Source organism: Rana temporaria, chromosome 2 (assembly GCF_905171775.1).
Source record: "Rana temporaria chromosome 2, aRanTem1.1, whole genome shotgun sequence".
Lineage (NCBI taxonomy): Eukaryota > Metazoa > Chordata > Amphibia > Anura > Ranidae > Rana > Rana temporaria.
Genome location: NC_053490.1, coordinates 20786796 through 20800618, shown reverse-complemented (window position 1 = coordinate 20800618; position 13823 = coordinate 20786796). Strand labels below are relative to the sequence as shown.

The following is a 13823-nucleotide window of genomic DNA, read 5'->3' as shown; positions in this document are numbered from 1 at the left end:
AAGCGCCTATCAGAGCCAGGGGCTTCCAAATAGTTATCCAGGGGACGCACGGGGGGTGCGTTCCTTGGATAAGACTGACAGGCGTCTCAGCCAATCAGGTTCACCGGGTTCTGGTAACCTGATTGGCTGAAGCGTCATCGAGGGCGAGAGAAGACATCGAGGGACAGTGGAAGGAGGATGGCTGACCCCAGAAAGGTAAGTGCCGGGCGGGGGGCAGCATATTACAGGGCACAGTGGTGACAATTAAAGGGCACAGTGGCGACAATTAAAGGGCTCAGTGGCGACAATTAAAGGGCACAGTGGTGACAATTGATGTTGGCACAGTGGTAACAATTGATGTGGGCACAGTGGTAACAATTGATGGCATCGCACAGTGGCTGCGTTTGATGGCACAGTGGTGACAATTGATGGGCACAGTGGTGACAATTAATGGGCAGAGTGGTGACAATTAATGGCACAGTGGTGACAATTGATGGCACAGTGGCTGCGTTTGGCATGGCACAGTGACAACAATTGATGGCACAGTGGCGACAATTGATGGCACAGTGGCGACAATTGATGGCACAGTGGCGACAATTGATGGCATGGCACAGTGGTGACAATTTATGGCATGGCACAGTGGTGACAATTGATGGGCACAGTGGTGATAAATGATGGCACAGTGGCTGCATTTGAAGGCATGGCACAGTGGCGACAATTGATGGCATGGCACAATGGTGACAATTGATGGCATGGCACAGTGGCGACAATTGATGGCATGGCATAGTGGCGACAATAGATGGCATGGCACAGTGACTGCATTTGATGGGCACAGTGGCTGCATTTGATGGGCACAGTGGCTGCATTTGATGGGCACAGTGTGGCTGCAATTGTTTTTTTCGTTTGTTTGTGCTCAAATTCATTAAAGGAAGGGGGACTTTATATCACCATCTAGAAGGCCAAAACCCTCATAAGAAATAGATCCCTTAAAGCTTACAATATTTTCCAGAATGACAGGTGCCCTTTACAGTGTCTTGAAAAAGTATTCATATCCCTTGAATTTTCCACATTTTGTCATGCGACAACTGTAGCACTACCCCCGGAGGAGCTGCTGAGTATTTAGGGCGGCATGTTACCTCTATTTCCTCGCTGTCCAGGGTAGTAGAAGAGAGTTGAAAAGGGTCAATGTCCACACTATAAACTTATTTTTCTTAGATTTATTTGCAGAACTTAGAAAAGAAGACGTTGGTGGAGGGGTGGAAGGGTAAATAGGAAGGTAGGTTCAGGTGTATACAGGGCCGTCTTAATAGCATCAAAGTAATGCTCTGGGGCCCCTACAATGATGACAGTGCAGGTAAACAGACATCAAGTAGGTAGGAGGCAGCCTGCCTCCCCTGTGTATCTATCACTCTCAGTGCCATCATGGGGGCCCCCAATTTCGGGGCAGCATGGGCTCAAGGACCAGCTGCTCTGGAGAAAGTGCAGGGGCCCCCCATGCAGCTGGGGCCCCTGGGCAGTGCCCAGGTGTGCCCTGTCATTAAGACAGCCCTGGGTGTATAGTCTCAATTAGGAAACACTCCTGCTTCCAGCAAACAGTTCTCGTCACCACTCTAGCCAGAGTGGGTATTGCTCACCCGGATAGATCCCTCTCACCGGCCTAGCAGCTGGAATGGCGCACGGAATAAAGTACAGTTTCTGCCACAGACCTTCCTTTATGAGGAGACACTATCGGTCCGGAATCCCCTGACACAGGTTTCAGCACCCGGATCTCTCCAGATTAACTTCTATAGAACTCAGATCTGACAGGCGATCACCATCAAGCCTCTCAGTGCATCCTTCGATGAAGTATCCAGGCCTTCTCCCAAGATACCAGCCTCTTGCATGGTCCTCTCCAGGATAGGTCCTCCCCTGGCTTCCTTCATCAAGTGGCTTCCTCCCGCAGGACAGACAGCACAGGATCACCTTGAAAGCGCAGACCTAGTCTGACTACTGGGCCTACTTAGATAGGCCACAACCCCGGACCAAAGTGGTCCCGGAGCCTGGATTCAGGAGCACGCACCCCCGACCAGGCGGGCCACGAGGTGCGTGGGACGACAGACCGACGACCTCGGTCCAATGCACAGCGGGATGATCACCCTCATTGATTGGCTGCCGAGGGGGACACCCATTACACCCTGACTCTGCTGCTGCCACCCTTGGCCTGGGGTGGTAATAACACCCCCGGACAAACAATGGTGGTTACTCCCAGCACAGCCATGGCTGGTACAGAGGCTAAATTTGCCCATAATTACACAAGTCTGAGTCAATTAACACTCAGAGCCCCTCTAAATTTAAAGCAGCGCCTGCCCAAAAGGAGCAGGGCGCTACACAACCAAAAACGTAAATGTATTTTATTGGGATTTTATGTGATAGACCAACACAAAGTGAAGTGGAAGGAAAATGATAAATGGTTTTCATTTTTTTTTACAAATGAATATCATAAAAGTGTGGGGGGGTACATTTGTATTCAGCCCCCATTACTCTGATACCCCTAACTAAACTCTAGTGGAACCAATTGCCTTCAGAAGTCACCTAATTAGTAAATAGTTAATAAAGTCCACCTGTGTGTAATTTCATCTCAGTATAAAAACAGCATCATGAAGGCCAAGGAACACACCAGACAGGTCAGGGATAAAGTTGTGGAGAAGTATAAAGCGGGGTTAGGTTATAAAAAAGTATCCCAAGCTTTGAACATCTCACAGAGCTCTGTTCAATCCATCATCCGAAAATGGAAAGAGTATGGCACAACTGCAAACCTACCAAGACATGGCCGTCCACCTAAACTGACCAGCCGGGCTAGGAGACCATTCATCAGAAAAGCACCCATGGTAACTCTGGAGGAGCTGCAGAGATCCACAGCTCAGGAGGGAGAATCTGTCTACAGGACAACTATTAGTCGTGCTCTCCACAAATCTGCCCTTTATGGAAGAGTGACAAGAAGAGACATTGGTGAAAGAAAGCCGTAAGAAGTCCTGTTTGCAGTTTGGGAGAAGCCATGTGGGGGACACAGAAAACATGTGGAAGAAGGTGCTCTGGTCAGATGAGACCAAAAATTGAACTTTTTGGCCTAAAAGCAAAACTCTATGTGTGGGGAAAACTAACACTGCACATCACCCTGAACACACCATCCCCACTGTGAAACATGGTGGTGGCAGCATCATGTTGTGGGGATGCTTTTCTTCAGCAGGGACAGGGAAGCTGGTCAGAGTTGATGGAAAGATGGATGGAGCCAAATACAGGGCAATCTTAGAAGAAAACCTGTTAGAGTCTGCAAAAGACTTGAGACTGGGGCGGAGGTTCACCTTTCAGCAGGACAACGATCCTAAACATACAGCCAGAGCTACAATGGAATGGTTTAGATCAAAGCATATTCATGTGTTAGAATGGCCCAGTCACAGTCCAGACCTAAATCACATTGAGAATCTGTGACAAGACTTGAAAATTGCTGTTCACAGACGCTCTCCATCCAATCTGACAGAGCTTGAGATATTTTACAAAGAAGAATGGGCAGAAATGTCCCTCTCTAGATGTGCAAAGCTGGTAGAGACACCCCCAAAAAGACTTGCGGCTGTAATTACAGTGAGAGGAGGTTCTACAAAGTATTGACTTGGGGGGGGGGCGCCATGCAAATGTACCCCCCACACTTTTCTCATATTTATTTGTAAAAAAAATTGAAAACCATTTATCATTTTATATATATATATATATATATATATATATATATATATATATATATATATATATATATATATATACACACACACACACACACACACACACACACACACATACATACATACACATTTTTTTTATTTTTTATAAAAGGAAATTACAAAAAAAGGGGGGTTGCCATCCGGTACCTCTTGGCCCTTTAATAAAAAAATAAGAAATAAAAAAATATATAAAAAAAATAAAATAAACATTTATAAAAAATAAAAAAAAGGGGATTGCCATCCAGGGCCCTGGGGATCTCTGGGCCATTTAATAAAAAATAAAATATATATAAAAATAAAATAAATAAAAAAAATATATATATATTAAAAAAAAAAAAAAAAATTATAAAAAAAAGGGGGGTTGTCATCCGGGGCCCTGGGGATCTCCGGACCCCTAAAAAGAAAAAATTGTCCCTTTAATAAATAAATAAATAAAAATATATTAAAAAAATATATATATATTTTTATAAAAAATAAATAAAAAAAGGGGGGGGGTTGCCATCCGGGGCCCTGAGGACCTCCGGACCTCTAAAAAAAAAAATGGCCCTTTAATAAAAAATAAAATAAAAATATATATATATTTTTTTATAAAAAATAAATAAAAAAAAGGGGGGGTTGCCACCGGGCCCCTGGAAACCTCTGGACCCCAAAAAAAAATATTTTTTTAAGGGGGTTCCCATCCGGGCCCCTGGGGACCTCTGGGCACCTTAGAGGCGTACTGCCTGTATCCCCCTTTGATGGTGGCCCTGGGCAGGTTTAAATATAGCCCGACTCCTCCTACAAATTCAGCTGCGGTCAGCCTTCCCATTTACGTTTTTGGTTGTAACATGGCAAAATGTGGAAAATTTCAGGGGGTATGAATACTTTTTTAAAAGGCCCTGTAAGTCGCCAATCCTTGCTTACCCGTGAAGCTCATGTACTTCTGGCTGTTGGTGCTTTTCTTGGAATTGTAAAATTCGAGGGCGTCCAGCACTGCCTGCGGGTTCTTCTTCTGCTCTTGTTTGGTGATGTTGGAGGTTTGCAGTAATCGCGCCCATTGCTCCGGCATACCCTGTACAGACATAGTATGGAAAGACCAATGAGCAACACACACAAGCCCAGCAAAGAGGTTTATGAATATTGAACATATACAACACCCAGCTCCGCTTACATTTCACACATTTAGGTGGCACACATTTAGGTGGCACACATTTAGGTGGTACAATGCTATTATGTTTTTATGTCATGGCATCAAGCTGGGCATCAGGTTGGGCTCTGTTATTATACGCACATACCCCCACAGGCCTGGATTTCCCACAAGGCCACCAAGGCCAGGCCTCGGGGCGGCAGGGTGACGAGGGGCGGCAGCAGCATGGAGTCCCGCGACGCCCGGAACATACAGTAAGGCTGCTTTCACATTGCAGCGCGGAGCCGCGGTGACGGTATAGCCGGGCTATTTGTAGCGCGGCTATACCGTCGTATTTACCGCGATATTCGGGCGCTAGGGGTGAGGTTTTAACCCCGGCTAGCGGCCGAAAAATGGTTAATACAGCGTTATTACCGCGCTTTCCCATTGATTTCAATGGGAAGGCGCGGTATACGAGCGGTGAACACACCGCTCCTATACTGCGGTAAAGATGCGGCTAGCAGGACTTTTGGTGCGCTCCTGCTAGCGCACCGCTTCAATGTGAAAGCCTTCGGGCTTTCACATTGAACACTGCAGGGCGTGATTTTTCATGCGGTATAGCAGCGCTGTTTTTAGCGCTGTACCGAATGAAAAACGCCCAAGTGTGCAAGGGGCCTTAAGGGCGGTAAGTTGCTTTCTAGCAGGACTAAATGTAGTGTGGGGGAATCCGCTCGCTGGTTAACAAGTGATTGTGGCAATGTCGCCGAAATCACATGTAAAATGTGTGCTGCCGTCTGTCTTCCCCTCCCCCCCCACATACCTCTCTTTGCTGGCTCTGTCTTCGGGACTCCGTCCTCACCTGGCCGCCGAGTCTGTCTCCTGTCCCTGCTGCCGATGTACACAGTGAGAGGGGAGAGCTGTGCTTTTCCCATCTCAGCTGTGACAGGAGTTCTAGCACAGTGCTAGGACTCCTGTTTTGGAGGTGACAGGGTCAATAAAGAGAACCTGTCGCCTCCAATTGCTATCACACAGGGAATTGTTTCCTCCTGTGTGATAGCAATAAAGTTACGTGAAAAAAAAATATATATATAAAAAATAATAAGAAATACATCACTAACAATTTGCCAATGTAACTTACAGACGACTGTGAATTTCTTACATTATATGTACAACATGTATGTGTAATTTTTTTTCTTCTGTAATCACTCAATAAAAACTTTATGAAAAAATAAATAAAAAATAATAATAATTAAATTAATAAAACAAAAAAGTAATAAAAAAAAAAAAAAATAATAATAATATTAAAAATAAGAAAATTATAAAAAAAAAAACGAAAAAAAAGTAAACAACAAGCTACAAATGAATACAACTAAAAATAAGTGATAAAAAAGTTAAAAAAAAAAGAAACAAAAAATATTTGAACTAACCGTGCCGCACCTGCCTTCTGGTTGCCATTCTCTTTATTGACCTTGTCACCTCCAAAACAGGAGTCCTAGCACTGTGCTAGAACTCCTGTCACAGCTGAGATGGGAAAAGATTAGGAGGGGTGAACCACCGAACCGGTTGGCGGAGAGCGGGTGTATTGCGGAACCTGGCCTTGGGGCGGCAGGGAGAGCAAATCCGGCCCTGTGCCCGCAGTAGCTTTCATGCAACCCCCATGTTTAGGGCTCTTTCACACTGGTGGTGGAGTTTAGCGCTTTTCTGAAAAGTGATGCCGCCTCCTGAATGTCATTTTTTTCTCCGATGCCACCAAGAATTGTACACATTAATTCTGTGCTGTATACATGTGATTGACGGGTGACATGCGGTTACAGCAGTGCTTGACAAATTTGCTTGGAATCTGGGAGCCAGCTAAAAAAGTTAGGAGCCAGGAACGCGCCCTGTCCCGCCGAGCTTGCGTGCAGAAGCGAATGCATACGTGTGACGGTATCGGTATGATATCCCCGTCAACGTTCCCTTCTTCCCATAACGACAATCACCCCAATATTCCACGAGGAGGGATATCCCTGGAATCGCCCAGAAAGCCACACATGAGACAAGCTTACTGCTAGAACAAGACACTTTATTGACACAAAAACTCAGCTTATATGTGGTTACAGCCTGTTAGGAACGCCCCCCTCACACAGTGGGGTTTCCCATACAGATTATAGGAGACAAGTCGGAGCCGACCCTGCAGACACGTTTCTTTAGATAAAGACATCAGCGGAGTTAATTACTAGGTGTAACAGCCTGACCACAATGAAGCAATCAGAATAATTAACATGAGCCACTTATCTAATCATTGTAAACAGTAAGGCCGGTCTCCTTCCCACACACAATAAATCAATTACCATTTGAACTAGGGAGCTGGCTGAGGAAGGGTCATTAACATGTCAATAGCTTGTGACACATGAATCCATCTAACCCACAATTTAACCAAGCAGGGAGATTTACACTGACATCCTTCACAATACGTGTGTAGCCCGCATATGAAAGCGGTCTTCAAACCACACATGTGAGGTATTGCCGCGATTGGTGGAGCGAGAGCAATAATTCTAGCCCTCGACATCCTCCGTAACTCAAAACATGCAACCTGTAGAATTTTTAATTCTAGTCGCAAATGCAACCTGGCGCCCGGGGTTTGTCGAGCCCTGGGTTACAGCACAGTCCCATTTCAGCTTCAATGGGCACATTTAGCAAGTAGCCCCCCACCTGCCAAATGTGACACAATGAGGGAGGTTTACTAAAACTTATCTGGTGCATCTCTGCCTAGGAACCAATCAGCTTTCAGGTTTCATTGTTAAAGCTTAACAGGACAAGCTAGAAGCCGATTGGCTACTAACCAGTTTTAGTAAATCTTCCTGATGGATTAAATTTGCTGCACGTTGAAACTTCATGGCAATGTGTACACACCTGAGTGGCCACCATGTTATTTTACAGGTAGGCAGCAGTAACACAAAGGGTGTTTACTAGGGATGCACCAATATATCAACCACCAAAAATGATCAGCCAAAAATAGGGTTATCAGTGTTTTGCCGACTTTAATGCAAAAACACCCCCCCCCCCCCCCAATGACTTTAATGCAAAAACGCCCCCATTGACTAATCACATCCCATTGACTGCAATGCAAAAATCACATCCCATTGACTGCAATGCAAAGATATGCCCCCTATTGACTTTAATGCAAAATTGCGTCCCATTGATTTCAATGCAAAAACACCCCCCTATTAACAGCAATGCAAAATCGTGTCCCATTGACTTTAATGCAAAAATGCTCCCTATTGACCTCAATGAGAAAACGCCCCCCTATTGACTTTAACGCAAAGTCCCATTGAGGTCAATGCAAAAAAACACGTCCCATTGACTTCAACGCAAATACGCCCCCTATTGAGTGCAATGCAAAAATCGCATTCCATTGACTTTAATGTAAAAACACCAACCACATTACCGTATTTATCGGTGTATACCGCGCACTTTTTTCCCCTTAAAATAAGGGGAAAATCGTGGGTGCGCGATATACGCCGATACCTGCTTCCCGCGCTCAGTTTGAATGCCTGCGCCGACATATACCGAGTGCAGTACACTCGGCTACATTCGGCCAGGCTCGGCTTCGCTCGTGCTCACGCATAAATGTCACAGAGCGCGAGCATGAGCGAAGCCGAGCTTGGCTGAATGTAGCCGCGTGTACTGCACGACGGTATATGTCGGCGCAGGCATTCAAACTGAGCGTGGGAAGCAGGTATCGGCGTATATCGCGCACCCACGATTTTCCCCTTATTTTAAGGGGAAAAAAGTGCGCGGTATACAAGGCATTCAAACTGAGCGCGGGAAGCGACGATTCGACGGGTAACAGCGCGGGAGAAGCCGGGAGGACACCACCGAAGCCGCAGACGGACGCCGGACCCGACGAGAAGGACACCACCGAAGCCGCAGACGGACGCCGGACCCGACGAGGAGGACACCACCGTAGCCGCAGACGGACCCGACGAGGCCGCCGATGGACACCGCGCAAGACACCAAAACTGTAAGTACTAAAACATTTTTTTACAGGAATGCGGGTCCACTTTAGGGGTGCGCGCTATACGCCGGATCGCGCAATACCCCGATAAATACGGTAATTACATTTTAAAATTGTTTCCTAAAAAAGTGCATCCTGAATTTTCCGTTTCCGAACCAGAATTTTAATTTCGGTGCACCACTAGTTTTTACCGTCCTTTTGCCACCCGTGTGAACTCGATGCGGTGAAGGTGAAAATAAAAAGGGGAAAAAAGCACACAAAAAAAATAAGAAAACTAATGCAATCGCCACATCTAAGGATTGGTGAACTGCAATTTACATGTTTTGGTTTAATACCGCTTTATTGTGATTGGAAACCAATTTTTTATAAAAAACAACATGTCATACTTACCTGCTCTGTGTAATGGATTTGCACAAAGCAGCCATGGCACTCCCGGCTCCTCCCCCCTGCAGAGTGCCCCCATAGCTCGATAGGAAAGGCTCAATACCAAGCTGCGCTGTACGTGTCCATAGACGCACACAGTGCGGCTCGGCCCTGTCCTCTGCTCTCTCAGAGGCTGAGACCGACAGTGGTAACCAATGGCCTGAAAGTGCGGGTACGTGCAGGCATCTCCTGTAAACAGGTGCACTGCCGAAAAATTTGTTGGTTCTCGTTTCATTTATTTATTTTTGGTTTTTCGGGTCATTCGTTATGATCGCAATTTGTAAATTTGAAAATTTGAAAATCCGAAGAGACGAAAATAAGAAAGAAAATCCAAAAGTTCGAAAGAACAGAAATTCGAAAATAAGAAAGAAAGTTATTTAGAATTTTGGGATTTTCTAACTAATAATAACAAACTACTAAATTATAGGTGTTGGAATTTCCTTTCAAAATGTGGCTGTTAGTGAATGTAACAAATACGAATTTAACCGCTTAAGCCCCGGACCATTTTGCAGCTAAATGCCCAGGCCAGGTTTTGCGATTCGGCACTGCGTCACTTTAACAGACAATTGCGCGGTCGTGCGACATGGCTCCCAAACAAAATTGGCGTCCTTTTTTCCCCACAAATAGAGCTTTCTTTTGGTGGTATTTGATCACCTCTGCGGTTTTTATTTTTTGCTCTGTAAACAAAAATAGAGCGACAATTTTGAAAAAAAAGCAATATTTTTTACTTTTTGCTATAATAAATATCCCCCAAAAAATACATGAAAACATATATATTTTTCCTCAGTTTAGGCCGATACGTATTCTTCTACCTATTTTTGGTAAAAAAAAAAAAAAATCGTAATAAGAGTGTATTGATTAGTTTGCGCAAAAGTTATAGCGTCTACAAAATGGGGGATAGATTTATGGCATTTTTATTACTATTACCGTATTTATCGCGGTATAACGCGCTCTGGCGTATACCGCGCACCCCCAAAGTGGCCCCCAATCCTGTGGGAAAAAAAGATTTTTTGTTTTTTTGTACTTACAGTTTTGATGTCTTGCGCGGCGTCCATCTGCGGCCTCGTCGGTTCCGGCGTCCTTCTGCGGCTTCGGGTGTCCTCTTCGGCGGGTCCGGCGTCCGTCTTCGGCGGGTCCGGCGTCCATCTTCGGCGGCGTCCTCCCGCTCGTTTCCCGCCACGACTTTGAATACTGCGCCCGCATATAGCGAGCGCAGTACACTCGTGAATCTTCGGGCAGGCTCGGGCGCCTCTCGCACTGACGTCCTGTACGCTCAGGACGACAGTACGAGAGGCGCCGAGACTGGCCGAAGATTCACGAGTGTACTGCGCTCGCTATATGCGGGCGCAGTATTCAAACTCATGGCGGGAAAGCGGGTATCGGCGTATATCGCGCACCCACGATTTTGCCCTGATTTTCAGGGCAAAATAGTGCGCGGTATACGCCGATAAATACGGTATTTATTTTTTTACTAGTAATGGCGGCGATCTGCAATTTTTATTGTGTCTGCGACCTTATAGCAGACATATCGGACACTCTTTACACATTTTTGGGACCAGTGATATTTATACAGCGATCAGAGTTATAAAAAATGTACAGATTACTGTATAAATGTCACTGGCAGGGAAGGGGTTAACACTAGGGGGGCTATCAAGGGGTTAACTGTGTTCCCTATTGTGTGTTCTAACTGTAGGGGGATGGAAGTGACTATAGGAGATGACAAATCGTGGTTCCTACCTATTAGGAACTCACAATCTGTCTCTCCTCACAGAACAGAACAGGGATTTGTATGTTTACACACACACACACACACGTCCCTGTTGTGCCTCTCGTGCTCGCTCACGGCCAGCGGTCACAAGCATCGGCACCCCCGCGATGCAGCGTGCGCGCGCCTGCTATCCTGCTTAAAAAGGGGCCGACGTACAGCTACGACGGTTCGCGGGATCTTGCCGACCTGCCGCTGTATAACGACGGCGGCTGGTCGGGAAGCAGTTAAAGAACTTTTCGTTAATTCGGATGTTTTCGAATTAACCATATTTGTCAAAATGTGTTAAAAAATAATAATTCGGAACGCAACGAATTGCACATGTCTAACCTCCAGCTACCTCCAATACGCACAGCACTGACATCAGGGGCGTTGCTAGGTGGCAAAAAGACCAGGGGCTCCAGCCCGAAGTCCAGGGCCGGAACGCGCGCGGGGTTGGGGGGGGGGGTTATGTATGTGACGCAGGCTTTTTTTGGCTGGCCCGTGACCTACATACACTGACAGTAGTGATCTACATACACTGACCTACCTACACTGACCTACCTACATTGACGGTAGTGACCTACATACACTGACCTACCTACCTGACCTACATACACCGACGGTAGTGACCTATATACACTGACCTACCTACACTGACGGTAGTGACCTGACCTATATACACTGACCTACCTACACTGACAGTAATGACCTGACCTATATACACTGACCTACCTACACTGACGGTAGTGACCTGACCTATATACACTGACCTATATACATACACTATTGTATCTGAATCAGGGCCAGTGTAATGTGTATCTATCGGCGGGCGTAACGTATCTCAGATACGTTACGCCGCCGTAAATTAGGGCGCAAGTTCCGTATTCAGAAAGAACTTGCGCCCTAAGTTACGGCGGCGTAGCGTATGTGGTCCGGCGTAAGCCCGCCTAATTCAAATGGGGATGATGTGGGCGTGTTTTATTTAAATTACATGTGACCCCGCGTATTTGACGTTTTTTAACGAACGGCGCATGCGTCGTTCGTGAAAGAATCCCAGTGCGCATGCTCGAAATTACGCCGCAAATCGTCAATGCTTTAGACGTGAACGTAACTTACGTACAGCCCTATTCGCGATCGACTTACGCAAACGTGCGTATCTACCTAATTTGCATATTCCTCGCGTAAATCTACGGAAGCGCCACCTAGCGGCCAGCGTAAATATTCAGCCTAAGATACGACGGTGTAAGACTTACGCCGGTCGGATCTTAGGGAAATCTATGCGTAACTGATTCTATGAATCAGTCGCATAGATACGACCCCGCAACTCAGAGTTACGACGGCGTATCCGGAGATACGCCGTCGTAACCACTCTCTGAATCCGGGCCACTGTCTCTGACCTACCTCAGCTCAGTGGTGTCACACCAGGCACTGCAGTCAATCATTCCGGCGTCAGAGGAGGAGCTGAGGAGGGTAGTAAAGCCTAGGAGGGTAGGAGAGCAGAAGATCCTGAGGAGAGGAGAGCCTCCCGCCCGAGCGCCGAGCGGTGGCCACATTGCAATTCCCGCCTTCTGGAGCCTGCAGCGCCTATGATGGACTTTACACGTCCCGCAGCGTGGTATTGGACCAGTGGGACGTCCATCATAGGCGTTGCGCAGGCTCCAGTAGGGGGGACCTGCTGCTATGGCACTTGGCCGCACACGGCTTGGAGGCCCTCAGTATCAGATTGTTCCCGGCACTCGCGGCTCGCCGCTCGGGGCCAACAATGGAGAGCCTGCATGCCTGAGACTCAGGGCTTTTTGAGGACCCATTCGGGGGTCCAGCCATCCATGCCCGGGCCTCCTGACGCCCCTGGCTGACATGTAGGAGAAATTCCTGGCTGGCTGGGAAACTTGAGCCAATGACTTTCCTTGAATCTCGAGAGCGCAAGTCAATGATGGAAATGGAGGATATGAAGGGGCGCTTCGCCTCGCTGACTTTCAGAACTGACAGCAAACAGGCAAAGCTTCTAGATTTCAAAAAGCAAGACCTCCCGTGAAGAAGAGCCGCGGTGTTAAATGAGGTGGATGAGAAGGCGGGAAAGGTGTCGGAGACATGAGGAGCTTGGAGAGGAACACAACATATGTCAGCTTTGTTTACAGCACAAAGGGCGCTGCTTCTGCCAGGCAGAGAGAGAGAGAGAGACGCAGGTCACAAGACAATGACAACACTCGGGTCTATTGAACTGCAGCTGAAATGTCTCCAAAATGTCCTGGTTACAGCTCTCCAAAACAAAACATTTATTTGGTTTTAAAAACGATCAACGTAACCTTTTAGGTCATTGAAGCATAAAGGGCGAGTCGAAATTTGGCAGCTTTAGTAAGTTGGCTAGAATCCTTTGGCTAAATTTGCACACACTCACCGGCCACTTTATTAGGTGCACCTTGCTACAGGGCCGGCCCTATGATGTGACCGGTTGGTACCATGCAGCACTTTTAGGGGGGCAGCATTCTGCCACCCGCCAGACAGCCCACTCCGCTGCCTGTGAGGACACTCACAGCCGGAGGGGAGCAGTCTGCGAGTGAGAAAGGCAGGCGCCGCTCCCTCTGAGGAACCTGTTGTGCCGAGAATGGTTGCCCTTCGGAATCTGTTCCCCCTAGCTCTCGGCTCCGATCGGAACTCCACCTCTCCAGCCCTCTGCATTGCCGCTCCCTCCTACTCTACCCACAAATTCTTATGATCCTAATACCGCCCCGTCCCTGTGCGTGTCCCCGGTACAATGTAATTACTCATTATGGCAGATTGGATAGCAGCGTTTGCCCCCGGGAGACAGCCTGTGTACAG

The 13823-nt window shown here is 47.0% G+C and overlaps 1 protein-coding gene across 3 annotated transcripts in view; it reads right to left on the bottom strand.

The window, feature by feature from the left end:
* Positions 1 to 13823, bottom strand: part of PAK1 (p21 (RAC1) activated kinase 1) — a 123026-nt gene that overhangs the window by 64323 nt on the left and 44880 nt on the right. For all 3 annotated transcript variants that reach the window (XM_040339959.1, XM_040339958.1, XM_040339957.1), the window contains exon 4: positions 4635 to 4782. In XM_040339959.1, the coding sequence (XP_040195893.1) occupies positions 4635 to 4782 (148 nt within the window). The remainder of the gene's footprint in view (positions 1 to 4634; positions 4783 to 13823) is intronic.